The following is a 27772-nucleotide window of genomic DNA, read 5'->3' as shown; positions in this document are numbered from 1 at the left end:
TTAGCACCGGCTTGAGCCGGGAGCCTGGCAAAGCTGGAGAGCACGCCGTACGCAATCCCATTTCTTAAAAGGCTTTTACCCTCGACACGGAGCATTCGGATGGCAAAGAATTTCAATAAACCTTTTGGAGCTGACATAAAATAGGTTTTGTGCCTCGGGAACCATAGTCTTCAAGGCTGACAAATCAGTCCTCAGAGTCCCCCCTTCCTCGCCATGCCACCATTAAGAGGCTACTGGGCTAGCCTGGAGCCACCAGCCCACCCAGGCCAGAAGCTGCAGAACTGCTGATGGTTTCAAGTTTGCACCCCGTGTTGGCACGCCCCTTCTCTATGAGCCGCCCTTAGTGCTGGGGTCTGTGAGCCTGTGAACCTTGCTTAAAATGGCCTGAGTGTTTGGGAAACCAGCCTGCATGCTATCCATGGCGCTCCCTGTGAGGGCAGGAGCTTCCTCAGGTTAGGGTTCTCCCTATGTATAATGCTGGAGATCTGGTTGATGGCCTCCACCTCCATCCCATGCAAGGGAAAAACAACACTTCTGGGAGCTGGGACAAGAGGAGGGAGGGAGGGAGGCCTTGGAAGGAAGGTACTCATGAACCATGGCTTAAAAATAACCCGCTGCATCATCTGCGGCGCTGAAGGCAGCCGTTTCAGGGAGCTCCCTCCTCTCCTCATGGGGGGCTCCCATGCCAATGTGCTGGGGAAGGGCTTGGTTGCATGGGGTGATCTGGGAAATCTCACTCACATGCGGGTACCGGCTCCATCTCGGGCACTCACACCCTTCAGACGCCAGGAGCCAGAAGCTGCACTGTCCCTGCAAAGTCTCCCATGGTCCCAGACTTCTGATCTAGTCATCCCCTCCTTCTGTGTGCATTGTACGCCGCAGAGGGAGGGCTGGGGAGAGTGACATGGTCCTGTCCTTCAAGAGTGCACATGGCCCGGGACCCTAATGCAGGGAACTGCAATAACAGTGGGAACAGCACTGTGAAGAGAAGGCAGCTAGAGGCAAGCGTGGAAGCCGTGGGAGGCAACAATGTCTTGGAGGATGCCACCTTTAAATGACCAAGTCGGTACTTCAACATGGGGACTCTGGGTGTTCAAACACTTGGATAGATAGCACCCAGGGCTGTGGTGGTTGTCTGGTGGTGGCAGGAGTCAGAGGGAAGAGAGGGTCAGTCAAGATGGTGGACGACACTCCCAAAGGCCTCTCTTTCTTGAAAAGGAAGGCCTGTTAATGGGCAGGCCTATCGGTCACGCATGCTTTAGTGTGAATGATCTCACTGAGACATTTAGCTTAGTTTTCACTTAAAAGGAGCCGAGGGTCTGAGAGAAAATGTGGAGATATAAGCCAGGGAGAAGAGACAATGTTTTCATTTGGAAACAGAGAAATCCTGAGGCAGAACAGAGCTGAGAGCCTGGGGGGCGAGGAGGAGATGGCCCGCAGTTCTATCCCAGCGGTTCTCAGCCCTCCAACACTGCGACCCTTTAATACAGTTCCTCATGGTGTGGTGACCCCCAACCATAACATTATTTTGTTGCCACTTCATAACTGTATTTTTGCTACTGTTACGAATCGTAATGTAAATATCTGTGATTCCCAGTGGTCTTAGGCAACACCCATAATAGGCATTTGACCCCCAAAGGGGTTGCAACCCACAGGTTGAGAACTCTTGCTCTGTTTACTCATTTCGTCTCAAGGTCTCTATGAAGCATCTTCTACAAGTGCTTAGTGTTGACTGTAGTGAAGTGAACAGGACGGAATCACGCCTGAACTCAAAAAAGCCCCGGTGCTAGTGTCTTGGAATCAAATGAAAGGAGGGACATTCAGAAATTCCACAACAACAACTTGAGTTTCGAAAATCTTCCCTCGGATATAACCTAGTGTTCCAGACACAGAGTTGACCACCGTGTCAATCCATGCCTGTGAAACCAACACAGAGAGGCTGGGGTTCACCTGAGTGAATCAGGAGGCACCCACTCCTACCACACAGACCCTGGGCTGCCTGCCTTCCAGGGCTCCCAAGAGCTCACTGTGAGCTGCTTGTCAAATAGCCATGATTCAAAAAGAAATTAAACGAACTCACTTTCTAGTAAGCACCAGTGATCACAAACTAAGCTTATGTTCAAAAAAAGGTAATCCTTTCTCAACACCGAAGCCATGCTCTTATCTGGGCTCTTGGTGCACACGTCCGGTCATCTCTGTCACTGTCTATTCAGTGGGGACAGCATCTAATGGTGAGCTATGGGCATCTCCTCCCAACTCTGTATTCGGGGACTTGGTACCATGGAAAATGGCAAGCCATGTAAGCAATAGAGAGCTGGTAACCAGTCATCAGTGTGTCCTGCTCTAACTCTGGCGGGAGGGCGGGGAGGGTTACCTTGGCGGAGAACTTGAGATGAACCTCAGCTTCATCGGCCAGGCTCTTCTTCACTTGGGCCCACGCCTCTCCCAGGGAACTGCAACACGAAGGAGGCTGTTAGACGGAAGGGGTGGGGGTGGGCAGAGATGTGGTGGTATTGTGTTCCCCAAAATATTGTGCACCCTAATGAACTTATCTGGGGTCAGAGGACAGAAGAGCCACTAGATACAGAGGCCAGAAAATGGTGGCACACACACCTTTAATCCTATCACTTGGGAGGCAGAAATCCGTCCGGATCTCTGTGAGTTTAAAGTCACACTGGAAACAGCCAGGCATGGTGACACATGCTTTTAATCCCAGGAAGTGATAGCAAAAAGCAGAAAGATATATAAGGCGTGAGGACCAGGAACTAGAGGCTGGTTAAGCTTTTAGGCTTTTGAGCAGCACAGTTCAGCTGAGATCCATTTGGATGAGGACTCAGAAGCTTCCAGTCTGAGGAAACAGGATCAGCTGAGGAACTGGCAAGGTGAGGTGGCTGTGGCTTGTTCTGCTTCTCTGATCTTCCAGGGTTCGCCCCAATACCAGGCCCGGAGTTTGTTTTTATTAATAAGAACTTTTAAGATTCCTGCTATACAGAAAGGGCTCTGGTCCAAAGCTACAGCCCTCCCTAAGAAGGGATGGCAGGTCTAGGCTCCATGTCTTGAGGAGGTATAGAACATTCAAGACCGTGGACTTGAACGAGACTAGACTCAGCCACCAAGGCCAAGGTGAGCCGGCCTTGCTTCCGTGTCTAAGAGAGGAGCAAGCATCTCAGCGGCAGGAGAAATAGCTGGAACCCAGAGCCACTCAAGGACTCAGGGAGGTGTGAGAGGGCGGGATGCCTTTCCCCAGCTTGTGCTGCAGCGGGGTTGGTGCCCGGCCAGTGCTGTCCCCAGTACCTTTCCACTCCACACCCTGGGTTGTTGCCGAGGGGACACATATACGCTGGTAACTAAAGGAAAAAACCAGATTCGTTTCTGAAGGCCCTTCCCTTGCAGCCAGCCCACAGATCTCAGCCACTTGGCCTCCAGGAGAGGCGCAGATGGTCTACTTGGGTCCAGGGACACCCCAGGTGCAGCCACACACTGAGAAGGCTCTCCTAGCCATCTGCAGGGGCATGGTTTCTCTCTAGCAGATTCTGGATTGTGCACCCCACTGTGGCTTGCAGTGTACACTCCAAACTGTGCCATCTCTCTGCTCCAAAGAGGTGCTCCAAACAGGAGGCGTCTCCCCAAATCCCGGAGACTTCCAAAGGACCCAAGATACGGAATTCATTATGCGGACCCTTCAGCCCCACGATCATTCTAAACCAGACCCCTGACTCCTTTTCCAGACCTCTCACCCAGCAAGTTGACTTCATTTCATGCAAAATTAAACTTTAGTGGCAAACGCTGATTAGAAGACAGCCCGCTGGGCCAGAGCACAGGAGTTGCCGCTTCCAAGTTCAAAGGCAGCAGCTAGCAGATCTGTCCCTGTGATCCAGTTCCCTACCTGGCTGGTGGCAGTGCTAGCCTGGCCTTGGGGGGTGTTCATGAGAAACTATCAAGTGATATCTATAGAGTCTGGAAGAAGGAAGGGTATTATTGGGGTTCCATCAGAGAAAGACTGGGGTGACCATGCTGTGGACATTGGTCTCTGCCTCAAGGGCCTGGCATCTGGGAAGCTGCGAGGAGAATGCACAGTCCTATAGACCTGCGTGGGCTAGGCTCCCCTACCTCACCCGGCAGTGGAAGCTGTCATGGCAGTTACGTGGATCGGGGTGAGGTAAAGGTGTCCCCTCAAAGTATATGCAGCAGATTCCATCCCGGGTATGGCAGTGTTAAGAGGTGGGGCTCCTGAAGCCATAACAAAATGCTTGGGAGTCCTACGCTGGCCTTCTCTCTTTCGGTTGACATGTGGTGGCTTCTGTCACATGCTAGGGCAGTGTGTAGGCACCCTGTAGGTGCTGGACCTTGGTCTTGGACCTCCCAGCCTTCAGAACTATAAGCAATCTCTTTTCTTCATAAATTATCCACTTAGAGCAATACAAAAGGGTCTCAGACACAGAGTCACACAAACAGGGCAGGCTGGTGAGCCGCAAGGGTGGGGTCTCCCACACATCGGGGGAGTGCTCTACCACTGAGCTCCATCTCTGTCCTCAGGTAACTGTTAGGAGATGATGCAGAGACAACTGCATATCCCATGGCAAGGAGGAATCTTGACCGTCACTTCACGCCACTCTCATAGGATCTCAACGCAGATTCTAGCTTCAAAGCGACAGTCAATAAGCCATTGCCATCACGAGGCGAGGGGGTGCTGCTGCCCTAGGAGCTGAGTGACACTCAGAAGGTCCTGGAAATATAGGAGTCTGCAAAGGCCCTGGGAGGGGCTGAGCCTCTTCCTACAGGGCTGCCAGCAGAGCACGTGGGGTAACTGACTAGGGTCGGGTATGGTAGCCTGAGACTGTTAGCTCAGGGTGGTAACTGACTAGGGTCGGGTATGGTAGCCTGAGACTGTTAGCTCAGGGATACTGTGGGCGGGGGTTGGGGGCGGGAGGAAGCGGCACCATTCCCATCCTGGACCACATCTTCGGCCCAACCTGCAGGGCTGGCATGCCCCGGTGGAAGGGTGTCACTCCTGACTTTCAGATGGGCTCAGCGCCATGCCTAGGTCCCCCTCTCCTCAGTATTCCAAGGCCCTTCAAATGTATGGGACTGCCGCACTAGGCCCTGCCAATATGTCTAAATGAATAGATGTTCATTAAAAATAAATTTTACATGTTTGGGGAAAAGCCATTAGAAATTCTCATTTGAAGACGGCATCTGATGAGAAAAGAGGTAAAAGAAAAACTGTCAGGTATACCTGGATCTCAATGTATAGTCTGAGGCATGCCAAATCAAAGCATGGGTTCCTGTCAAAACTCCAACCAGGAATGACCAACATTTTATAGCCCTCCCGCACATGAGACGCCCGAAGGCACGATGAAAAACTGAAGGCTGCTGATTCACCAGCACGCACAAGTCTCGCGACATCTCATCCGGACAGAGCACCGAAGCTGCCAGCGAGCTCAAGTGTACTCTAACTGCCCCTGGGTTTCTGAGCTCTCGAATGCCCGCATGGCCGTCCAGGTGCACTGGACGGAATGTCCAGAGCTGTGTTGTAGGCGTAAGATACAGCCTTGTGGTCCTTTGTCCCCTCCCGTGACGCAGCGATGGGGATGTGTGCATGGGCACACATGCGGCCTGGATATCTATCTGTACCTGAGCTTGTGTGGTTGAGTGTGCGCATGTATGTGGGTCTGGCATGAGAAGCAGGCTGCTTAGCTTAGGAGCATATGCTGTGTGCTGGCAGGACAAAATGTCCCTGGCAGGAGCCCAAGCCGAGGGGGTGGAAGCAGGAAGGCTCCAGAGCCATGCAGTGATGCCAAGCGCGGGGACCCATAGGAAGCGGCTTCCCCTGGTGGCAGGGCTACTTCCCGTGCGCTTCCTGCCTTGTCTCAGCCTGAGGAAGCAGCAGGTGAGGCCGGGAGCCAGCTAACCGTGTTCGTGTCTGAAGAGGGACACAGGCTCTGTTGGGCCATCCTGTGGCTGACAGGGAGGAGACGGCCTGGCTTTAGTCAGCCCATGAGGAGCCCTAATCAAAGCCATATTCAGTTAGCAAAACATCTCCGTCTCAGGCAGACTCCAGCCTGTTCACTGTCACAGCTCCCTGACCACTGCTGTGGCCACGCCTTCTTTCTTAGGCTCATCTGGGGGGGGGGGGGACGGGACGGGACGGGACGACAACAGAGGCAGCCTCTGAGGACCCTGTCGGTACTGACTTCGAAGGAGCCTTGATCGTTTTTCTTTTGAGGTGAAAATCACCGGTGATAAAATTATCCAATTTAAGGTGAGCAATTGCCAAGTGTCTACAACATCCACAGTGTAGAACAGCCTACCCTTGATGGCCTCAAACCCTTCACCACCCCATCATAAAGAGAAACTTATGATTCCTCCCTCCACTTTAGCCTCCTGATTCATACCTTGAAACTCTGATGGAGGATATGGGGATGGGGCCGTAAGTAAGGTTAGAGGGCAGAGCCACGATCCAGGAGGATTATTGTCCTTGTGGGACTCACTCCCCCGCCCCAGCCCACACAGAGGATGGTATGTAAGCACACAGTGATTTTTTTCAGCCATCTGCGACCCCAGGGAGAGTCTGTGTCAGACACCAACTCTGCTGGAACCTTGACATTGAACTCCCAGTCTCTAGAACTGAGACAAAATAGAGGCTTTTTCTGTGCCTTTTCTTGACAGGGATTTCACTGTGTAGCCCAGGTTGGCCTTAAGCTCATGATCTTCCCATCTCTACCTCCTGAGTACTGGATTACAGATGTGTATACATACCTTCATGCACAGGAAAATTCCTATCATTTAAATGACTCAGTCTGTGGTATTTTGTTATAGCAGCTTCCCCAGACACATACACACCCTACATGGAAAGGTTTAAAGTACCTACTAACTATCACTCCCCTTTTCCCTCCTCACCACTAACCAGTGGGCTTTGTTTCTACTGCTTTGCTTATTCTGGACATTTCATGTGAATGGAATGGTATACTCTGTGACCCACGGCAGCTGGCTTCTTTTACCTAGCATCACATTTTTGAGGTTCACCCACACAGCGGTGGGTCTCAGTATTCTATTCCTTTTTATGGGCAAATAATATTCCATTGTACATCCATGAGTATCCATTGTGAGTACACTGTGGTTTGTGTCCCTGCTCACCTCCTGAAGGAATCTGGGCCATTTCTACCTTTTAGTCTCTGTGGACAGTGTTACTTCGAACATGCTTGTTTGAGTCCTTACATTTGGGTCATTTGAGTATATAACCTAAGAAGGAGTGGTGACGTATACTACTGCTCTGATTATCTCTTGAGAAATGCCAGGCTAGTTTCCACAGTGGCTGTGTCGCTTGACATGCCTGCTAGGGATCAGGAGGGCCAGGGCTCTGCAGACAGACAGAAGAGAAGGCATCTATCCCTGCAGGATTTCTCCCACTGGAGATCCATGCATGGCTGGCAAGGTTCGGAGGGTCCCTTAGCCCCATCGAGGACTGTCACCAAGGAGAGGAAGATGGGACCTGGCCTGGGGCTCTCAAAAGCTCTCTCAGAGGCTGGATAGGAAATTCTCAGACTCAGTTTCCTCCCAGAAGATGGGAGGCAAAGCTGGGCACTGAGAGGCTGCTGTCCAGCCACAGGGCACAGTGCAAAGGGGCTCTGACGTGCTCCAGCACCTAGGAGACCCTGGGTCACTGAAGAAAAAACATATGCAGAAGGGATTACCTGGAGTATGAATACTCAAGACTTCAGGTCATGGGTGCCTACTTTGAGCCACGGGCACGAGCATTTTTGTTTGGTTGTTTATTTGAGACAAGGCCTTGCCATGTAGCCCAGGTTGGCCTGAAACTCATAATCCCCCCATTTCTCAGCCATCAGAATGCTGCCAGTAGAGGCCAAAACACTTAGTTCTGAGTACCAGTCTTGAACCAGAAGTCTGAACCCTGAGCCATGAAAACTCATCTTGAGCCACGAGTATCCACCTTGAGTTATTGGTGCCTTGTCCAAGGCGTGAGGGTCTACCTCAAGGCGTGAGGGTCTACCTCAAGGCGTGAGGGTCTACCTCAAGGCATGAGGGTCTACCCTGGACTATGAATGATTACAAGGCACAGACCCCCACAGTGAGTCAGGCCCACAGCAATCTCTCCATCCCGAGTGAGCAGCATTGCTGATGTAAGGATCCCTTTCTCTGTGTCCCCTCATCTTCCTCCCCTCTCCACTCTCCACCCAACTCACCCTTCCTCCTGGGCAGCCAAGGAGTTCTGAGAGAGCTTAGCCAGGTTCTTTGCATATTCCTCTTCAATCTTTATCCTGCGAAGAGAGAAAACCCAGTGTGTCTGCTCTGCAGTGTTGACCATGGGTGGGACCCCCACACCCTGCCGTGCCTCGGTCTTGCAAAGGGACCCCCTAGACATGGGAGGTCCAGAGCATATGGCTCTCACGGCCCTGCCGACACTGGGGGGGCCAACAGTGACAATTACTGCATACAGGAATGGTTTGGACTCTGCTTCCCACTTCCGGCAGAAGTCATCAGTACCACTCTCAGCATGAGATCGGACATGAGAACCTTCCAGGAACAAGAGAAGCTTGTGACAGACCTCCAGGGATGCTAGGGATGTGCCCAACCTTTCCATCCTCTAGTTCCAAGTTCACACACTCCCAGATGGCCTCAGCCTACAGAAGCAAGAAGGGAACATCTTCCTCCACCCTCCCACCCACAATGTCTTCAATTGCCAAGTGTTTCCATGGAAACCAGGTAGGGTCCAGAGCTGCAATCCCATTGGATTTTCCCAGAGGAGAAAACCCTCCACACACCTCCAAGGCAACTCTCTGGGGCACATATTCTGTACAGCTAGGCATATCCACGTTACGTGGGCTGTCGACAGCATGTTCACCTCCTAAGAGGCTCTTGGGGCCATGGTGAGAGGCAGAGCTGTGCTACGACAACCAGAGGCGGTCTGAAGGCAGGGCCCTAGACAGCCCTTCCTCCTTCATTCGGTGAACAGAGAAGTCCTGGGACGTGGGATTGCAGCATGTGCTTCCCGTCTGCTAGGGTGAGAACCCAAAGGATGCAGGGGCCTGAAGAGGGCGACTGTGCGGACCTGCCACAGCCTCTGCACAACTGCTCACTCCTCACTCCTGGCTGGAGCCTGTCTGCAAGCTCCTGAGTTTCCCACTGACCCATCTCCACCTCTCCTTTGCCTCCAGCCCCAACGATGTGATCCTCTACCCCGCAACTTCATACGGGAATCAAGATCTCCAGAAAGCAGATCTCATGATGCCACAAGGTCAAGTGCACGAGCCAGGAGAGGGAGGTGCACACGCCATCTGCCTCCTGAGCCTCTGCTGTGAGCCAGCCTCTGCCATCCCCACCTCCTGCCCGCTTCCCTCGGTCCAGCAAACTCGCAAGTCCCAGCCCTGCTGCCTGGCTCTCCTGCCTCTGATCGCTTCCCTAAGAGCTCCGAAGGTGGGCTGAGACAGGTTCCAGGAATTTGAATTCCCTCCACTGGCTCCCAGAGACCTCAGTGGCCTGAGATGACAGAAACCATTCATTTGCCAACAGGACATGGTTATGAGTGTAAGCCATATGCATATTGAGGCTTCAGCTCCCATTGCTTCCTATTTGTCTGGTTTATGCTTCTGTTTTCTTGCATCTGAGCAAAGCAGCTTTCCAATTTCCTACTAGTTTAATGGGTCATAAAATAAAGATTTGATTATACAAATGGAAAATAGGCCTCCTAAGGAAAAACGGGCTTTAAAAATGCCAGAGCATTATTACCGGATTACTAGTGTTATAATGAAGAAATACCTTTTAAAAGATCTTTGCTATTTGCAAAGAATATTTCCAGCAAGTCATGGAAACTCTAGCTGGAAAGTTGTACATATGTTTATGGAAAAAATGAGTTGATGGGTGTGTGTGCAGGTGTGTGGGTATACAGATATATGAGTGTGTAAGGGGATGAGTATGTAAGTATGCAGGTGTATGGTGTGTAGATGTACAGATGTGTGTGATATAGGTGTGCAAGTATACAAGCGTGTAGATGTGTACACATGTGTTCAGGCATGGATGCACAGGCATGTGGGTGTGCAGGTACATGGGTGTGCAGATATAGGTGCACAATGGTATGGGTATGCAGAAGCATACACGTGCAGGTGTGTGTACACAGAGGTGTGTGAGTGTGCAGGTACATGGATGTGCAGGTGTCTGTGCGCAGGGATGTGGGTATGTAGATACTTGGGTGTGTAGGTGTGATGTGTGGGTACACAGGGATGTGTGAGTGTACAGGTGTGTGGGCATGCAGATAAGCAGGTACACAGGTGTGCAGTCACACGGGGTGCAGGTATATGGGGGTGTGGGTGTGTAGGCACACAGGCATATAGGGATAGGGGTAAGATGTAGGGGTGTGGGGGGTATAGGTGCCCAGATGCATAGTTGTGTGGTGATTGATGCATGGCTATGTAGGTACACAGATATTTAGGTGTTGGAGCATGTCGTGGCTAGGATGTGTGAGTATGCAGACCTGTATGTGAGCAGGCCTGAGGATGTCCAGGTGTATTTGTCCATGGGTGTGCAGGTCATTCAGGGATAGAAACAAGAGAGACAGAGAGGAGGAAGATGAAGAAGGGACTTCGCTGCAGCTTTTCATACTTTCCTTGAGCTGAATTTATTGGATCTTCATCTATGACCCAAGTTCTTCAGACACAGGGCTATCGGAATCCTCAGAGGCAGGGGTGGGATGGGAGCATGGTTCTGTGTCCCTTGGCCTGGGAAACAGTTTTAACTAAAAGATGACCTGGAAGGCCAGGACTGGCACACGCTTCCAGTCCCAGCACTCAGGAGGCAGAGCAGGTAGATCACTGAGTCCGAGGCTAGCCTGGTCTACAGAGTGAGTTCCAGGTCAGTCAGGGCTACACAGTGAGACTTTGTCTCAAGTAAAAAAAAAAAAAAAGGTCACATTCATGACAAGGGACAGCTTCAAATGAGGGGAAAGGAGCAAAGCAGCAAGTGGGGGGGGGGGTAGTGGGGAGGAGTGGAGACTGTGGCAAACACGACATGTGTCCCTTCCATGGACAGCAGCGACTCAGCTCCAGCCAGTTGTTGCATAGGGGCTGTGCAGGCATCGAGAGACACCACGCATCCAGGATTCAGTGCAAAATGTGAGCGCACGAGTGTGCGTGCGTGTGTGTGTGTGTGTGTGTGTGTGTGTGTGTGTGTGTGTGTGCATGTGTGTCAACATATATATTGAGGTCTCATGTAGCTCAGACAAGCCATAAACCTGCTACACAACTGAGGATGGCCTTGAACTCCTGACCTCCTTCTTTCAACTCCCAAATGCTGGGATTATGGGTATAAAGCACTGCACCTGGCTACCAGTATTTTTGGATATTGGTTCAAATCTTTAGAAACACTATCCATGCCTACACCACACATTTGCTGGCCACATCTGCCCCAGGGCTAAGCATAGCCAGCCAGCCCCTCCCCTGGGGTCCAGGGCTCAGAGTAGGCCTTGTGGCCAGCTCCGGAGCTGCGTGGGTCCTGGTCTCACCTTTCCCGGATGAACTCGGACATCTCCTTCTGCATCTGCTTGCCTTTCAGTTGCTTCTGCAGCAGCAGTTCAAACCCAGCCACCGTGCCATTGCCTTGCGGGTCCTTCTTATCCGCCTAGGAAGAAGCAAAAGTCCAAGTCTTCAGAGAGTGGGATGCGTCTCTGGGATACCTTCCAGATCATGCCAGGGAGTTATTGCAACTTGCAGAAATCTTTCTCAGTGAGAAGGGCTTCATGGGCCCTCTTCCCTGTCCTGACCACAGTGAAACTCTTTCCTCAGCAACAATGACCCAAGACCCTCTGGGCATGCCACTAACACCTTTCCTGGCAGGGAAACCACCATCATGCCCTACTGAAGCTTTTCTATCTCCATCATACCCTCCTGGGTTTTTCCTATCTCCATCATACCCTCCTGAGACCTCTCTATCTCCATCACACCCTCCTGAGGCTTCTCTATCTCCATCACACCCTCCTGAGGCTTCTCTATCTCCATCACACCCTCCTGAGGCCTCTCTATCTCCATCACACCCTCCTGAGGCTTCTCTATCTCCATCACACCCTCCTGAGGCTTCCCTATCTCCATCATACCCTCCTGAGGCTTCCCTATCTCCATCATACCCTCCTGAGACCTCTCTATCTCCATCACACCCTCCTGAGGCTTCTCTATCTCCATCACACCCTCCTGAGGTTTCCCTTTCTCCATCACACCCTCCTGAGGCTTCCCTATCTCCATCACACCCTCCTGAGGCTTCCCTTTCTCCATCACACCCTCCTGAGGTTTCCCTATCTCCATCACACCCTTCTGAGGTTTCCCTATCTCCATCACACCCTCCTGAGGTTTCCCTATCTCCATCACACCCTCCTGAGGTTTCCCTATCTCCATCACACCCTCCTGAGGCTTCCCTTTCTCCATCACACCCTCCTGAGGCTTCCCTTTCTCCATCACACCCTCCTGAGGTTTCCCTATCTCCATCACACCCTTCTGAGGTTTCCCTATCTCCATCACACCCTCCTGAGGTTTCCCTATCTCCATCATACCCTCCTGAGGCTTCCCTATCTCCATCACACCCTCCTGAGGTTTCCCTATCTCCATCACACCCTCCTGAGGCTTCCCTATCTCCATCATACCCTCCTGAGGCTTCCCTATCTCCATCATATTCTCCTGAGGCTTCCCTATCTCCATCATATTCTCCTGAGGCTTTCCTTTCTCCATCACACCCTCCTGAGGCCTCTCTATCTCCATCACACCCTCCTGAGCCCTCTCTATCTCCATCACACCCTCCTGAGGCTTCCCTATCTCCATCATACCCTCCTGAGCCCTCTCTATCTCCATCACACCCTATTGAGGCCTCTCTGTCTCCATCATACCCTTCTGAGGCTTCTCTATGGGTGCTGAAGATGTGTTCACTTCATTCTGTGAATGCTACATCTTGATACAAAGGCAAGGAAATCACCCAAAAGACTAAACCAAACCCTGCCTCCCTCTGGGGTAAACAGGCTGAATGACTCATTGGCTCAAAGAAAAACCAGCAAGAGCAGCATGCTCCAGGGACTCTGCCAGTGAGGAGACATTTCTACTAAGAGGAAAAGGCCTTGACAATCGGGAAAGGAAAACCACTGAGGGACCAGGAGCCAGAGCTCAGATTAAGATGAGAATTCTCGACTGAGCATGGCAGCGTACGCCTGTAATCCTAGCACCTGGGAAACAGATGCACAAGGGTGGCCAGACTGTCTCAGCATAACCCAGACAAGCAAGAGAAGGACACAGGCACTCTAACGTGGTTCCCCAGGATGCCAGTGAACAGCAGGCAGGAGAGCATGCTCTGCCCAGCCCCATGTTTCTTGTCTCCCCTCTAGGACACGTCCTGGTCCCTAGAGCCTCGAGGATGACTTCTGCACACAGGACAGCCACTCTTTATTCGGCTGCTGTCACCATTCTTCCTAGTCCACCCACTCTCCTCTCACCCTCCATTCTTATCTGTAACATACGCAGAGCAGGTTACATCCAATTTTTCCTTAAAACACCTTCAATACCTCCCAGCTACAGACAGCACAAGTCACAACTTCCTTCAGGCCTACAGAACCTTCCCATCTCCTTACTGCATACATGTCTCTCCTGGATCATCTCTCACAGGCCCCAAAGCTTTCATGTCCTCTGCAGACCTCTATCTTACAAGCAGGACAGTGGGAGTAGCAGGAAGCACTCTGCAGGGGCAATCAGGAACCTTCGTGTGCTTTTAAATGGGTTCGTGATTTAGGAGGAAGAAAAAGCACTTTGGGCTGGTAGTTAGCAAATCGAAAGAGAGGGCAGATAACCCATTTCGTGCTATGGTGCAAAGAGGTTTTCTTTATTGGTTGTTCCTTAGGGTCTTCTCCAAAGCTCCTTGTAGAGGTTTAGTTATTTTCTATAGACGGTTGAGGTGGCGTGAACCCTCACCACTATAACTGCAGAAAGGTCAGGGTCGCCGCACCTTCAAAGGGCAAGTGCTCTGGACCAGCTCTGACACTCTTGAGGTGTGGGATTTTACATGTACATCAAGGCGTCATTTTAACGGTGGGAAAAATATACATCACATGAGATTTATCGTTGCTGTCACTTCTAAGTGCACACACAGTTTAGCGACACTAAGTGTACGGAGACTGAGGTGGTGACGTTCTGCCATCCATCACCTGCAGAAACTTCTCACCTTGTAACAGGCCACTCTGCACCCACTAAGCAATATACAGGGGCTTGAGAGCTGTGGATGTTGAGAGGTGATTTATACATCCCTGTCTGCGCCCAACTTCCTCACGATTCAGTTGGGAAAGCAACATGCAAAGAGGCAAAGCATGGGTCCAAGGCCACTCACAGTGGTGTCGAGCGGGCCTGGAGCTCAGATTTCATTATTAAAAGTAATTCTAGTCTCCTGCCTCCATCCAGCACTGGAGGGAACTGTCTTTCAGCTTCCTGGCACTCTGGTTGTGGTTTCTATGTTCCTGTGAAGGAGAACCACACAGATTCCCTGGGACTGCTGGGATGATCTAGAATCCAGGAAAGTCCCAGTCTGAGATGCCAAACCAGACACCACACCTTGAGGCTTCAACAAGAAAAGCCCTTTCCACCCTTCCCAGGTGTACGCTGCTGTTGGGGTCACATGGATGCTGGAAACTGAGGCAGCACTTACCCAGAAGTAGTCACAATAGCTCCACTCAGTTGGCTTGAGCAGCTGCTGTTCAGGCATTGTGTCTGGGTGAGGGAATGTCACACAGTTGATCTGCGGGGCACAGAGTGAGAAAGAGAATGTTGTCTCCACGGGATCAAGTGGATGGAGCACAAAGCAGGTCTCCCCTCCCCCCAGGTCACTTTGGTGGAATGTCCCCAGCAATCTTCCCAAGCTCCAGCAGCCAGTGAGTACTTCAAATAAGAGTCAACAGGCCCCCACATCCATCCTAGAGGCTACAATGAGGGAAACCTCTTTGGTGAGCATTTAATAGGATCTATCACAACTGTAAATGCCTAGATCCTGCGACCCAGCAACCGTGCTTCTGAGAGACTGTGTTACAGATCCATGTGCGCCCGGTTTCCACCTCATACTATCCATGCGGTAAAAGGCTGGACCAGGGCTGCACTGTCCAACAGGAGGTGGATGCGTAAATCAAGAATGAGACAGTCAGGAATGGTGGTGCCACTTGCAACCCCAGCACCCAGGACGGAGAGGCGGTAGGCTGAGGAATTCAAAGCCACCCTGGGCTAGACAAAGAGATCCTGTATCACGCACAAAAGGCATCTGTACAGGTTGTATGGAGGGTCCACGTATGTATTTATGAATGAAGGCAGAAGTCAAACTGTTTAGGGAAACATGGCAACTATTGGGAGGGGGAGAAAGGAGGAAGAAGGTAAGGAAGCACGAGATGATTAGCTCAGTACACAGTATGTACTGGTATGAAAATGATCTCATAAAACACCGTACTATGTACAATGAATACATATATGAAAAGCAAATAAGCGGTATAGCAATAAAGCATTAGCCATATTGATAAGGAAAAGAACCAGGATGCACTGCTAAGTGGTGAGTGGGTCCGGGTGCACAGCAGGCAATGTGTAGAATAGTGTAGGCTATCGCAGTGTGCTCCATTTGTATGAAGAAGTGGGGTAATATCTGCCTGTTTGATATAACCTATGTGGGATCATTCTGGAAGCCAGAAATGAGCATCCGAATCTGCTTCTAAGAAAAGCCAAGGACAGGGCTGACTCAGAAGTGCCTGAGGGTCAGGGTGAGAGGTTATACTGAGCTGCCTGTGGTATGAACATCCTCAGTTTAAAGGTATAATCCGGGGTGCGGGTATAACCTTGGGGCTGGCCCTCATGATGGAGAGTGTGTTGTGCAAGCTTCCGGGCTGTTAGAGCTATTGTTCCTCCCAGCTGTGTTTGTGGTCCTCCCTAGCTGCTCCCCCTCTTCCCCCGCCCCTTTGCGGGCATGGCTTTGCTGCTGCTTTTGTTGATATGGTTTCAACTCCCCAGCTCGACACCATGACCTCCTCTTTTAACCTCCCCATCTGCCAAAGTGGGGTGTTCTGGTGCTGACCAGGAACCCCCCCGGGGTGGCAGACGGTCCTCAAACTCTGACCTAGGAGGGCCATGCAAAGAGCTAGGTGCCCCTGTGACCCAGAATCTACAACTAGGACAGGAGGGAAGCAGCTTGTTCCTTGGGAAGGTTCTTCGGGCTGTGGACACACATCTCACGGGCAGATTCATATTCCTGCTCCATGTCATCAGACTGTGAGCTGATTCCAGGTCAGCTGGAGATCAGGGTCTGTATGTCAATTGTCTCAAGTTTTCAGTGACGGCAATTATTTCAGAGTTTAAAATGAAAACAAAACCAAAACACCATGAACAACCAGCAAACTCCTATGTCAGCTCACTCAGACCCTGGGACCTCTGACCTAAGGGCAGGACAACATGTGTTAGTTAGGTAGGGCATTGCCTGGCCTACCTGCCCGCTGCCAAGAGCAGCAGCTGCCCTCATAGGCCTGGGTGAGGAGACCCAGAAGTGCTAGCCAGAAGAGAAAGGCCTGCTCCTGGACATTGACGCTGGCGAGATAAGGTGGGGATCGTTTGGGGAGAAGCATGCTGACATGGTGGGAAGGGGGCCAGGAATGTCACAGTGCCCTGGAGATGGGCAGCACTGAATTCTACCACAGTCAGCTCAGTGTGGAGTTCTGGTCTACAGCTGCTGTTAGGGGCCGGATGAGGGGTAGAGCTGGTAGCATCTCAGGTCTAGCCTCAGGAAAGGGTCTCTCCAAGCTCTTGATCTAGGCAGAACCCCCTCCCTGCTGTGAGGTGTCCTGATCTGAACCTTCTTTAGGGGCTTCGGCAGCTTCCCACTGAGTGGGTGCTGCTTGGGGCCATCATGAAATCAGGGTATGGAGGTTGAGCCTCCAAATATTTCCTGTTCCAGCCATACTGGTGATGACAGTCATCTTTATTTTGCTTCCTGAAAGCTTTAATGTAATTTAATGACATATGGTTTCTAACAGTAAAGTCATCAGGTGCTAAGAATCACAGAACCAGAATTGGGGGAGGCGTCTCAGTGGGTAAGAGCACTTGCTGGTCTGCATGAGGATCTGAGTTCAAATCCCTGGAGTGCCAATGCCAAGTCAGGCATGGCTGCATGAGGCTCAGAGACAGGAGGATTACTGGGAGCTTGCTGGTTGCCAGCCTAGCCCCGGATTTAGTGAGAGTCAGTCTCAAGGAAACTAGACAGAGAGTATTAGAGAAAGATACATCTCCCTCTGGTCTCCACGTGCATGTGAGTGTGCACACACAAATGTGCTCACACAAACACATCTATGCAAATACCTAAAAGAAAGAATCATGGAACCCACAGATTTAAGGTATAATTATCCTTCACTATCTGGGGGTGGAGGGGTGGGCACTGGTTTCAGCCTTCACATGGATGATAAAATTTATAGAGGTAAAATGGCATGGCATTTGCATATAATAAATGCAGACCCTCCTGCCATTCATAGACTTACAATACTTAATAATTTGAGCTCGGTATTTGTTCTACTGTATTGATGAGGGAGTAAAGGCAAGAAAAAAGGTTGTACGATTGAGTACAGACACAATTTTCAACCTGCAGTTGGTGGGATCCTCAACTGGCTGAATTCACAGACGCGGACCTGTAGCGAGGGCCACAGTACTCAAAGGTAGGCAGGACTGATTTCTAAGGAACCTCATGATCTACCCAGACCTTCCTCCTTTCTCTTCACCCAAACTGCTCTCGGCCTTGGCCACAAAGGAAGGAGCTTATCACAAGTGGCTTGGCCAATGGTGGGTCAGGGCTAGCAGAAAATGGGTCTTGTTTAGCCACGTCTGGCATCCTTCCTGAGAGTACTCACATCCAGAGAAAGGCTGGTCCTGTCTACCCCAGGATGCTTGTGAAAAGAAGTTAGATGCCATTAGTCCAAAGGGGAGAGAGTAACAGGAAACCCCTTCAATGGCAATCAATCCTCAGCTGGCTCCGAGGTTGACCACAGAAGGTCTACAGGAGAGCTAGGACTTAATTATGTCCCATTCAACCCCTCCTCTGTCCCAGAGCCATGGTGTGACATGTCTCAGAGTCACCTGGTAGGGGGTTGTTAAGCAGAGGGTGGGCCTGGCCTGAGTGTATGATCAGAGGCTCTGGGTGGGGCCTGGGGCTCAGGTGATGCTGATGACAGGCGAGAAGCAGCATTTGCAAGCCAGGCTGCAGGGGCGGAGCACCACCCAAGGAAGGCCTGCACCCACCTGTGGAAGATAGAATAATGAACAACCCCACGGTCCTGCTCTCTCACACCTCATAGAGCCTTCCAGAGTGATACCTACAGCAGGGACTAGAAGGTTTGGGGTCTAGTGGGCGAGAGCCCCTCAAATGGCCCTGGAACAGCCATGGAAGGATGGGGGCTGGGAGGAGTGAAGGTGGGAGGTGGGGGGGAGCTGTGGACTCTTGATGTTCCTGCCACTCTGAGGATATTAGTTCTCAGATGCCCGGGTCAGGAGCCCCGGGGTGCCTGTCACTCACTGACTGCCTCTGTCACTTCTGATTTGGGTTAGCCCACTGGGACTTCCTGGAATCCTCAGAGTCCTTCTCCCCCTGGTGGTCATGTCGAGAAGTGCACGACACTGAGGAAATCAGATCACAGAAGTGTTCAAATCCAGGTCAGGCTGCGGCAGAGCCGCAGGTTTACCAGATAGCTCCTCCATGGCATGTGCCATGTGGGGTTTTCCTGCTACACTGAGTCTCCCATCATCCTGCAACATACATCTGTGTTGTAATTCTGATGCTTTCTTTCTTTCTTTTTTTTTTTAACCTTCCCTTCCTTGCTCACAGCTTGCCCGTGAGGGCAGGTGGCAGGATGGAGACCATCCTATCCTAGGGTTTTCCTAGCTCCTGGCACATCAGGCAAACCGTGGGTATCCAACAAAGCATCATTATTGCAACGACAGGGAACTAGGTCTGAGGTACAGCATCTGTTCTCAAGAGCTTGATAATGAAGGGATGATGGTCCTTGGGATAAACCTCTCATTAGGGGAGGCTCAGGATGCTGAAGCCACAGGAAGGGCTGGGTGGGGGTGCTGGGATGACTCTTAGATGGAGTGGCACTTGAGCAAGATCTAAGCAAACAGGCTGGGAGAGGAAAGGGTATTTCAGGGGCCTGTGTGTGTGCCTCCATGTGCAATTATAAATGTGTGTGTGTGTGTGTGTGTGTGTGTGTGTGTGTGTGTGTGTGTGTGAGTTCACACAATGCATGTTGAGTTTAGCTCAGAAGCAAGAGGGGCTCTTGCAGATGTGCCCAGATGTCTGTGCTGAAGGCAGTTAGCCACCAAGTGTCTGTCTGGTTCTAGTGTGACATGGACGGGACGGGGCTCTCTGGGTTCTCAGCCCCACATGGTGGAGGCTGCACGGTTTGGAGAGCTGAAAAAAAGATGACTGTGGCCCCAGGAGGGAAAGGCTCAGGACTGCCCTTGACCCCAAACGCCAACAGTGCCAAAGAAAGAATGTGAGGAGCCTGGCCTGAGTGCAAGTGTGTCCCTGCACCCCAGATTATAAGGAGGGAGACAATGGATTCCAGAGAGCGGGAAGCTTCAGCAGCAGAGGGTGTCGTGAGCGCAGTGTCGTGAAATCATGCCCAGTAAGCAATCAGAGCAAAAATGTCCATCTGCCACAGTGGTGCAAATACACACAGGGGAGGAAACTGAGGCACAGAGGCTGACGGGCCACTGCCAGGCAGCTAGAGTGGCCTGAGAGGGTCCAGAGCTGGTATCCCAAGTACTGGTCCATCATTCTCAGGCTGACCCTACCCCTCTGTGACCTTCAGGCCTCGAAGCCAGGTGCTTGTGTCCCTGAACCACAAAGCCCCGTTAGCAGGGCCACGGTACTCCAAGAAGGAAGAGAAAGTGGGGTGTGTCTTTCTCCATGGATACCTCCATGGGCAGATTCCTCCCTTTCCCTCCTGGTGACTTATTTCCAGGCAGTTGCTAGGAATGTATGGCGGCAGCACCCTTGAGGAAAGGTGTGTCTCCTCCAAAAGCCTGCTGGGAACAGTGAGAGCCCCAGTCCCTCCTGATGCTGCACAGTAGACAGCCCGGGGATCTACGTTATGCTCAGCAAGCTCTAATCATGTCCCGAGACTTGCCACGTGTGGACTCATGCCGTCCTCACCACAGCCATGCAAGGGACTGAAGCACAGAGAAGTTAAGTAACTTAACCCAGATCACAGAGCTCCTATGTAGTAGTAGAGCCATGGCCTGACTCCAGACTAGGACTCTGGGTCCAGACTAGGATCCTAAGCCCTGTCAATACATGACTGATCTAACACTCTGGAGTGAGGTAACTGTGTCCTGCTCATGCCAAAGGCAGTTGTTGAGCAGGAAGCAGAAGAGGGGTGTGCCTGTCGGTGTGTGTGTGTGTGTGTGTGTGTGTGTGTGTGTGTGTGTGTGTGTGGTGTGTTACGGCCACTCCTGCTGTCTCCTCCTCGGATCCCCAGTCTCAGGAACAGTCACATGGAGAAACACCCCTGTCCCACCCTAATGGACAGGAAGCTTCATATTCGGTGGCGGCTTGACTAAGGCGCTCTGCAGGATCATGAGGATTGTTCCCAGATACTCACTGAAGGCACAAAGGAGGCAGCAGCAGATGGTAAAGCATCTAGCTTGGCCACCAGGGATGAAGGACACATGTGTGACCCACCTGAGGGGCTGATGTGGGAGGCTGGGGCACCTGCTCATTGTAGGGCAGCCTAGTCTATGTTCAGGGGGTGGGGTGGGGGGCAGGATGATAATCTCATTCCAGCCTTAGGGCTAAGGTTACATAGTTTGGTAACCCAGGCTGCAGCTGAGGACTCTGTATGACCCTGATCCAGGAAAGTGGGAGGACAGGAAAGGACCCCATGGGCCCTCCTCCAGCCACTAGTTCCCTCTCGGGATGCCATGCCTCCGGACAGGTTCTGCTGGGCACCCAAGCTGAGGACCACAAGGTCCTCTAATTCCTTCTTCCAGGAGACTGTGCCTGGTGCCTTCCCTGTCCTCATCGCTCGCATCCTCTGTGTCTTGATGTGTCAAGTGTGTGCTGAGGGCAGTGAGCGGCCATTAATGCCTGTCACTCCCAATCAAACAGCGCCCCGCCCCCACCTGCCAGCCCAGCACTGCTGAGAGCCGGAACGTGACCCAGGCATGGCTGCCAGAGGGCCCATGTGCCTGCTCTTCTAAACTAGCTCTGGGCCACTGAGCGTCAGATGCAGCTCTGTCCTCGCTCCTTGACCGAGGATGTGCACCCTGCACTGGCAAGGCCTGGCCACGGCTGCCGCCCAGATCAGACAGCGTGGAAACTGTTCACCACATTCCGTATCCCCTGAGATCAGGAAGGGGGTGTCTCAGCCTTCTAGGAACAGGGCCATCCCAACCCCTGAAGAAGTGCTGAGCTCTATAGGTTTTGAACTTGGAGCTAGGGTATGGAGACAGGACACCGTGTGAACAAAGAATGGTTCAGGTCTTCAGCCTGAAGTGATGACGGCTTAGAGCATCCAAGGGGTGCATGGGCAAGCACCCAGGTTGGCAGTAGGGAGTCCTGGATCCGAGCCTTTGGTTTTCCTTCTCACTCGCTGTGTGACCCGTAGCCACTCCCCCCTTCACTCAGTTTCCCCAGCAACAGTTCTCCAAGGTCTGAGCATCCACATCAAACCTCCCGGAGTGTGGACAGAAATGTGGTTTTCTGTCCTTGCCCCCAGAGAGACAAACTCCAGGTGATTTTCAGGAACCCGCACCCTAAACAGTCTCTCAGGAGCCTTGACTACCAGCTGCATGCTACAGACCATCTCGTGAGATGGGTTGATGTAGGCCAGAGGGAAGGACCAGGCAGGATGACAAGGTGTGCCATCCGGTGGGAAGCTCGGGGCCATACTCTGAAGCTCTGACTGCAAGGACCCAGCAGTGGCCCGACTCTGTGGCTGGGCTCCATCACTGCGTGCTTTTACGACAACTGGCCAGCACAACACTGCCCGCCACTCTCCACTTCCGATGTTGCTTCCAGGATGTGAAAAATGTGTCTCCCTCTTATTTTCTTTCCTTCCTTTCTCCTCATTTCTAGTGGTTCTGAGGAGCTCTCATCTTGCTTCCACATTCTGCAGCATTTAGTAGCAATGTGAAGATAGGGATCGTGCCCTCTGAAGCCTGAACCTAGGTCAGCCTATGCCACGCCAGGTTCCTCTAGACTCTCTAGAAAGAGAAGTTGTGGCTGCTGCAGGCTTGCAGCAGGCTGAGCTGCCCTGCCCAGTTTCCAGGAGACCCAAGGAGGGTCAAGGCAGGGTGATGGCCTGAGGGACCTAAGCCAGCTCAGGATGGGCATTGCCAGTGGGTAAGAGCTGAGTGTTTGAATCTTGAAGCTTCCTAGCGAGGGTGAGCTTGGGCCTGGCGCCACTGTGTGCTCCGGTTTCCTCGTCTGTTTACGTACACTGCGATGATCACACTAATGCATATCGAGCACCAAGTGTGTGCTGGGCTCTGTTCTAGGTGCTTTACAGTTATGGACCAGTTCATTCCAGATCCCACTCCCCCATCGCTGAAGTCCTCGCTTCCCTGCTTTGTACAAACAGGCACCGTTCGAGGCTGGGAAGCTTGCTCGAACTTTGGCACAGCTTTATGAGTGACATAAGTGAGACCCTGGCCTCAGAGTCCAGGTGCAAAATCACCCTGGAGGGTTGAGTCTGTGACCCAAAGCTCACCTAGCAGGAAGCAAATGGAGCCGCCCTGGTGTGTGCCACGTGGGCACCAAGGTGGCATCAGGTATTCTGGTTGCTATTACTGTCTGTTTGGCTCTCTCTTCCCTACAAGGTAGGATGGGTCACCGGATAACCCCAGCAATACACCCACTTGGGTTTTATCTTTGGAGAGGTGGTCAGAACAACTCAGAACAGGGTGACGGGGAGCAAAGGTCAGCCAGTTCCTGTCTGTGTCTCCTCCATACTGGAGCTAGGACAGCAAATTTCCATGGAGCTCACTTCTCAACTCTCAGGGTTGTTAGCTAAGAATCTAGGCAGCTCCTTCCTTAGAATTGAGGGCAGAGATGTCCTGGCCCCAGGGCATCACAGGGTGGGAAGGAGAAGGAGTTGGTGTCCATACTCCATCCCCACAGAGACACTGGGGGGATCCCTGAGAATCTGGACAGGAACTTCTCGCCAGGGACTCCCAGAAATGCTATTTGTAGGGAGTTATTTCTTGCTTTTAACTTTGACGTCTTCCACAAGTTTCCCTGCACAAAAGGAGCCCCGCGGTGGCTGTAATTTCCATGTCACATCTCTGCACACAGCACACTCCACCCCCTTCAACTTGCTCCCCCACAGGCACCTTCTCCTGCCCACCACACAGAAGGCACGTTCGTTCGTGCCCTCACAGCCTCCTGCCCTCCACCCCTTCATCAGGGGAGGGCAAGCGAAATGGGAAATTAACAGGGAGGGGACAGGGGCAACTTCAGCTAAACCCAAGCTCTGGCTGGAACTTCTCTGTTTCCTAGTGAGCATTGATTCTGGTTGTCGTTCCACGTTGCCACGGCAACAGCCCAGTTGTGGCCCAAAGCCCCAGCCCTGGAGCCCTCCCCACCAACAGTGAGCCACTTACGGTGATGGTGTTTTCCTTGCTCTGCTTTTTGCCTGGCGACGAGGATCCCAGGTTCTGGGGAGAGAGGTGAGACACATCATCAAAGCTGTTCTCCATGTTGGACATCTTTTTCCCCATTCCCGTTCCCCAGGTGGGTGGAGGGATTGGTTAAGAACCCTGAGCTGGGGAAGTTCAGGGGTGTCAGCCTGCTGTTAACTCCTGAGTCACCATGTTCTGGGCCAGGGCAGGCAAGTGCATCTTAGAGCCCGAGCTGCTTCAGAATGCTCAGGCTCCAGGCAAAGTGGAGAAAGGCTGAGTTCAGGCTCCGGGGAACCAAAGCAAACCAGGTCTCCCCTCCTCTCCTTTCCAACTGGGATTTGGGGGAGTTAACCCCTCCGCTGCCCTCTGCTGGTAACCAGACCACATTGCCAAAGCAGAGGAGTGGAATGGCAGGGGAACAGAGAGTTAAGGCAGATTGTAGGCCACCCCCCCCCCAACCCCGGCACAGAAGACTCAGCACATGACATCTCATTCTGAACCCCCTGAGTCCGGAACATCAAATGGTGAATGCGCGTGGAATGAGCATGGGGCACTGCTCAGCCACTTGGCAATGTGCCACTGTGCTGGCACCCGGGAGTCACGGTGATTTCTCACAAGCAGAGAATCCTTCTGGAGTGACTTTTTATATTGTCCCCATTGTCAGCAAAAACAAAAACAAAAACAAAAACAAAAACAAAATAAAACTGGAGTCCTGATTACCTCTGTACCCACAGGTGATGGCTAGAGTTCCGTGACTGTGTTGGTTGATATGGCCAAGAATAGCCAGCTTAAAAAAAAAAGTCACATTTAACGTGAGACAATGTTCAGCCCTGAGACTTTAGCAGTTATGCTCAGGATTCAACTCCATGGCTCCCTAGACAGAATTCTGAGATGTCACTTGTCTTGAGTCCCACGATGCCCTTAAAAACAGCTCCCCTGAGACACCGTGGGTGACCACTTTGTATGTGTTCTGGGGCTGGCATGGGTCCAAAAGTATGAAGGGCTTTACCAGTGAGCCGCAGGGAAAGCCGGATGATTTCACCCATCTTCAAGACATAGAACCCCGGACCCTGGCAAGGTGAGAATCTGTGGGTGGGTTGCTCCTGCCTCAGGAAGCCATCAGCAAGCCAGGCTGAATGGAGTTCATCACAGACCCTTTTGATGTATACAGCCTTACTGCCTTGCTCTGGCTGGTAAAGAGCCTGTTCAGAGAAAACTCACATCCTTGGAGGTCTTGGTGAAAAGCAATTTTAAGGAGCATCCATTTCATGGATGACTAGCTTTGAGATGAAGGTCATGGAACTGACTTCTGGGAACCTCGGGGTTCCCATCTGTAAAATGGACCACCATCACTGGTTCTCACACAGCTCTAGGCAGCCCACCCTGAGCAGCTGGACACTTCACTGGAGGCACACTGATCTGACCACTTCAGTCATTTTAACCAGGCACCTCTGCTTACAGCAGCTCCTCGGCCACCCTGACAGGCCGCGGATGATGTCAAGCTTGTGACCAACTATAGCTTCCATTTGTATCCACCTGGTCTGGCCTGTACCCTTCCAAGCTACCACTTCCCTTCTGGGACATTCACTAAAAGTGCCCATGGCAGAAGACAAGCAGAGGATGCACAACAAGAGCCCTGGGTGCCAGTCATCAGGAAAAGGCGGGACAAGGTCCCTCCATGGCTCTTCCCTACAGAGGCACTGACCAAGCCTATGCCTGCCAAGAAAGGAGCAGTCCCACCCCAGGGCTAGATTCTCTTCTTTGCAAGTCTCCCTGTCAGGGACCAACATTATGCTGCCACCATCCTTGTGTGCCTACTGCGGTCCAGGATTGGTCGTGGGCAGCCGGAGGGCAAGGGGCCTTGGACACAGTCTGTGTATGGCTGCTGTTACTGGAGGTGTGAGAGACTAGGAGGCAAAAAAACCCTACAAGAGTCGCCCTCTAGTGGTGGCTTTTGTAATTCCCCACGGAGAGGAATGAAGGTTCCTAGAAACACAGCATCTTACTGTGCCAACAAACACAGAAGAATTGGAATAATGATGGAGATATAACAAAAGGGCAAAGGAGCTGGTCTAAAGAGGACCCCCCCATAGGTCACAGTGGGGGGACCACCTGAGCTCAGTAGGAATGATGACCACAATGGACTCACTCCACAATGCGCAGAAGGAACATGCCATTCCAGAAGAACACCCATGAAAATGTACGTAGAGTTCACTGCTTGGAAATCCCAGTGTCAAAGGGGTTTAGACTGTGATTGTCACAGATACTAAAAACAAAGAAGACTGTCAGGAGGCTGGACAGTCACACAGTGTCACACTATTGCCCTGCAGGTTACCGGCCAGTCAGAAAGGGAAATGAATGAAATAAATCTAGTAGTTATTACAGTGACTCAGAGGCTCCCCGGCAGGGCACAGACCTTCAAGCGTGTCTCCCCAGCGATGCCCCAGGCAGCAGGCAGCTCACCCCCTGCCAGGCTCCTGTCAAACCCCAAGCTTGGGTCTAAAGCACAAGAAAGCGAACAGATTAAGAATGTAGGTCAGCCTACAAGACAATGACCCGGAGTTTCCAAAACATAATCTAGAAGTCAGTGTGAGGGCAGGCGAAAGAAAAACCCTGGGACATCGGCCTAGACAAAGAAGTTGAAGCAAGCGAGATGACGAACCCGGCCGTGTCACGGCATACCATTCACCCGTAGGAAAGAAAGTCGAGCACACTGAACACAGACATCAAAAACATCCTGAGTGAAAGCCATCAGCCACTGAGGACCACCTACAGCTGACCTTCCCGCAGATAAAACACCATAAAAAGACAGTCTGGAGTCAGAAAGTAGGCTAGTGACAGCCCAAGGCTCGGGGGAGGCTTAGGAGGGATGCACATTCTCTAAAATTCATTGTGATGAAGGATGTACAACTTGGAGCGCACTAAAAACAATCGGTGAATTGCCTGCTGGCCCCACCCCCTCCCCGGCCCCGCCCTCCCTTCTCCCCCTCTTTCTCTCACCAGACTGGAAATTGATCTCTCCCTTGTAACGTACTGACCTGTAGCCCCAGACTGCGTCTTAAATGATGGAACTACATAATAATTAGTTGCATCCCAACAAAGCTGTGTTTGAGAGAGAGGTAGATGGACAGACAGACAAAGATAGAGACAGAGGCTAAAGAGACAAAGTAACCAACATTTTCATGAAATGGATCCTGGACCAGGAAGAAAAGCAGGTGTAAACAGCATTTTAGGGATCACTAGAGAATTGGACTGTGGGATGTATATGGTGATGTTATCCGACTGGTGTTTTCTTGGCTGTGGTAACGGTGCTTTGATATCCTTCCCATTTGATTTACAATTAGAGACAGCGGTTCTCAACCTGTGTGTGGGTCATGACCACCAGAAAACACCCATTTCTTAGGACATAGGTCCTAGGAACGGAGACCCTGCTCAGTAGCAAAGTTACCGTTACAAAGTAGCAACAAAAATAAACGCAGGGTTGGGGGTTCTTAAGACCATGGGAAATAAGTGTTTTCGGATGGTTGTGACCCATTGATTAGAGCACTAAATCAGGAGTTTTACTTTTTCCACCAGTAAAGGGTGGAGGTGTTGAGGCAGGATGAGACCATTCATGAACCAACACTGGCCTAATGCCGATGATGTGATAGGTCCATTGGACTTTGTCACAGAAGGCCCTCAACTTTCATAAATTTACAAAACCCTATAGTAGATACTTTCACATTTTGTCCTTTGCCCATGATTCCAAAGAATTCTCCTTTTTGTAAATTTTTTTTTTCTGGATCCAGAGCTCACTCTGTAGCCTAGGCTAGCCTTGAACTAGAGACTGGGTGATTCTACTGATTTGTGCATTGCTTGCCTGATTCTCCACCATTTTGGTTGAACAGCTACTTCCACATCCCGGTGTCCTGACTGTATCTGAACAACTAACTCTGTCGTCACCAAGAACACACACTACTTGCTAAGCTGTGAGTGGCTTCATGAGCAGGCCAACAGCCCCTCTTCCAAGTGTCTTTTTAGCACACTGGATCCTGTGCCTTTGGCAGGGGGTTTCCTATAGGAAAAGCCTCTTCAGTTCCCAATACTGTTGCCATAAACCTGGGCTC

General features: G+C 51.6%; 1 protein-coding gene across 17 annotated transcripts in view; it reads right to left on the bottom strand.

The window, feature by feature from the left end:
* Positions 1–27772, bottom strand: part of Gas7 (growth arrest specific 7) — a 244088-nt gene that overhangs the window by 16013 nt on the left and 200303 nt on the right. For all 17 annotated transcript variants that reach the window (XM_015992369.3, XM_015992375.3, XM_042282231.2 and 14 more), the window contains 5 exons: positions 23649–23702; positions 14680–14769; positions 11516–11631; positions 8205–8279; positions 2375–2453 (listed from right to left, as the gene is read on the bottom strand). In XM_015992369.3, the coding sequence (XP_015847855.1) occupies positions 2375–2453; positions 8205–8279; positions 11516–11631; positions 14680–14769; positions 23649–23702 (414 nt within the window). The remainder of the gene's footprint in view (positions 1–2374; positions 2454–8204; positions 8280–11515; positions 11632–14679; positions 14770–23648; positions 23703–27772) is intronic.

Source organism: Peromyscus maniculatus, chromosome 8 (genome assembly GCF_049852395.1).
Source record: "Peromyscus maniculatus bairdii isolate BWxNUB_F1_BW_parent chromosome 8, HU_Pman_BW_mat_3.1, whole genome shotgun sequence".
Lineage (NCBI taxonomy): Eukaryota > Metazoa > Chordata > Mammalia > Rodentia > Cricetidae > Peromyscus > Peromyscus maniculatus.
Note: the sequence above shows the minus strand (reverse complement) of the source record. Positions and strands in the feature narration are given on the sequence as shown.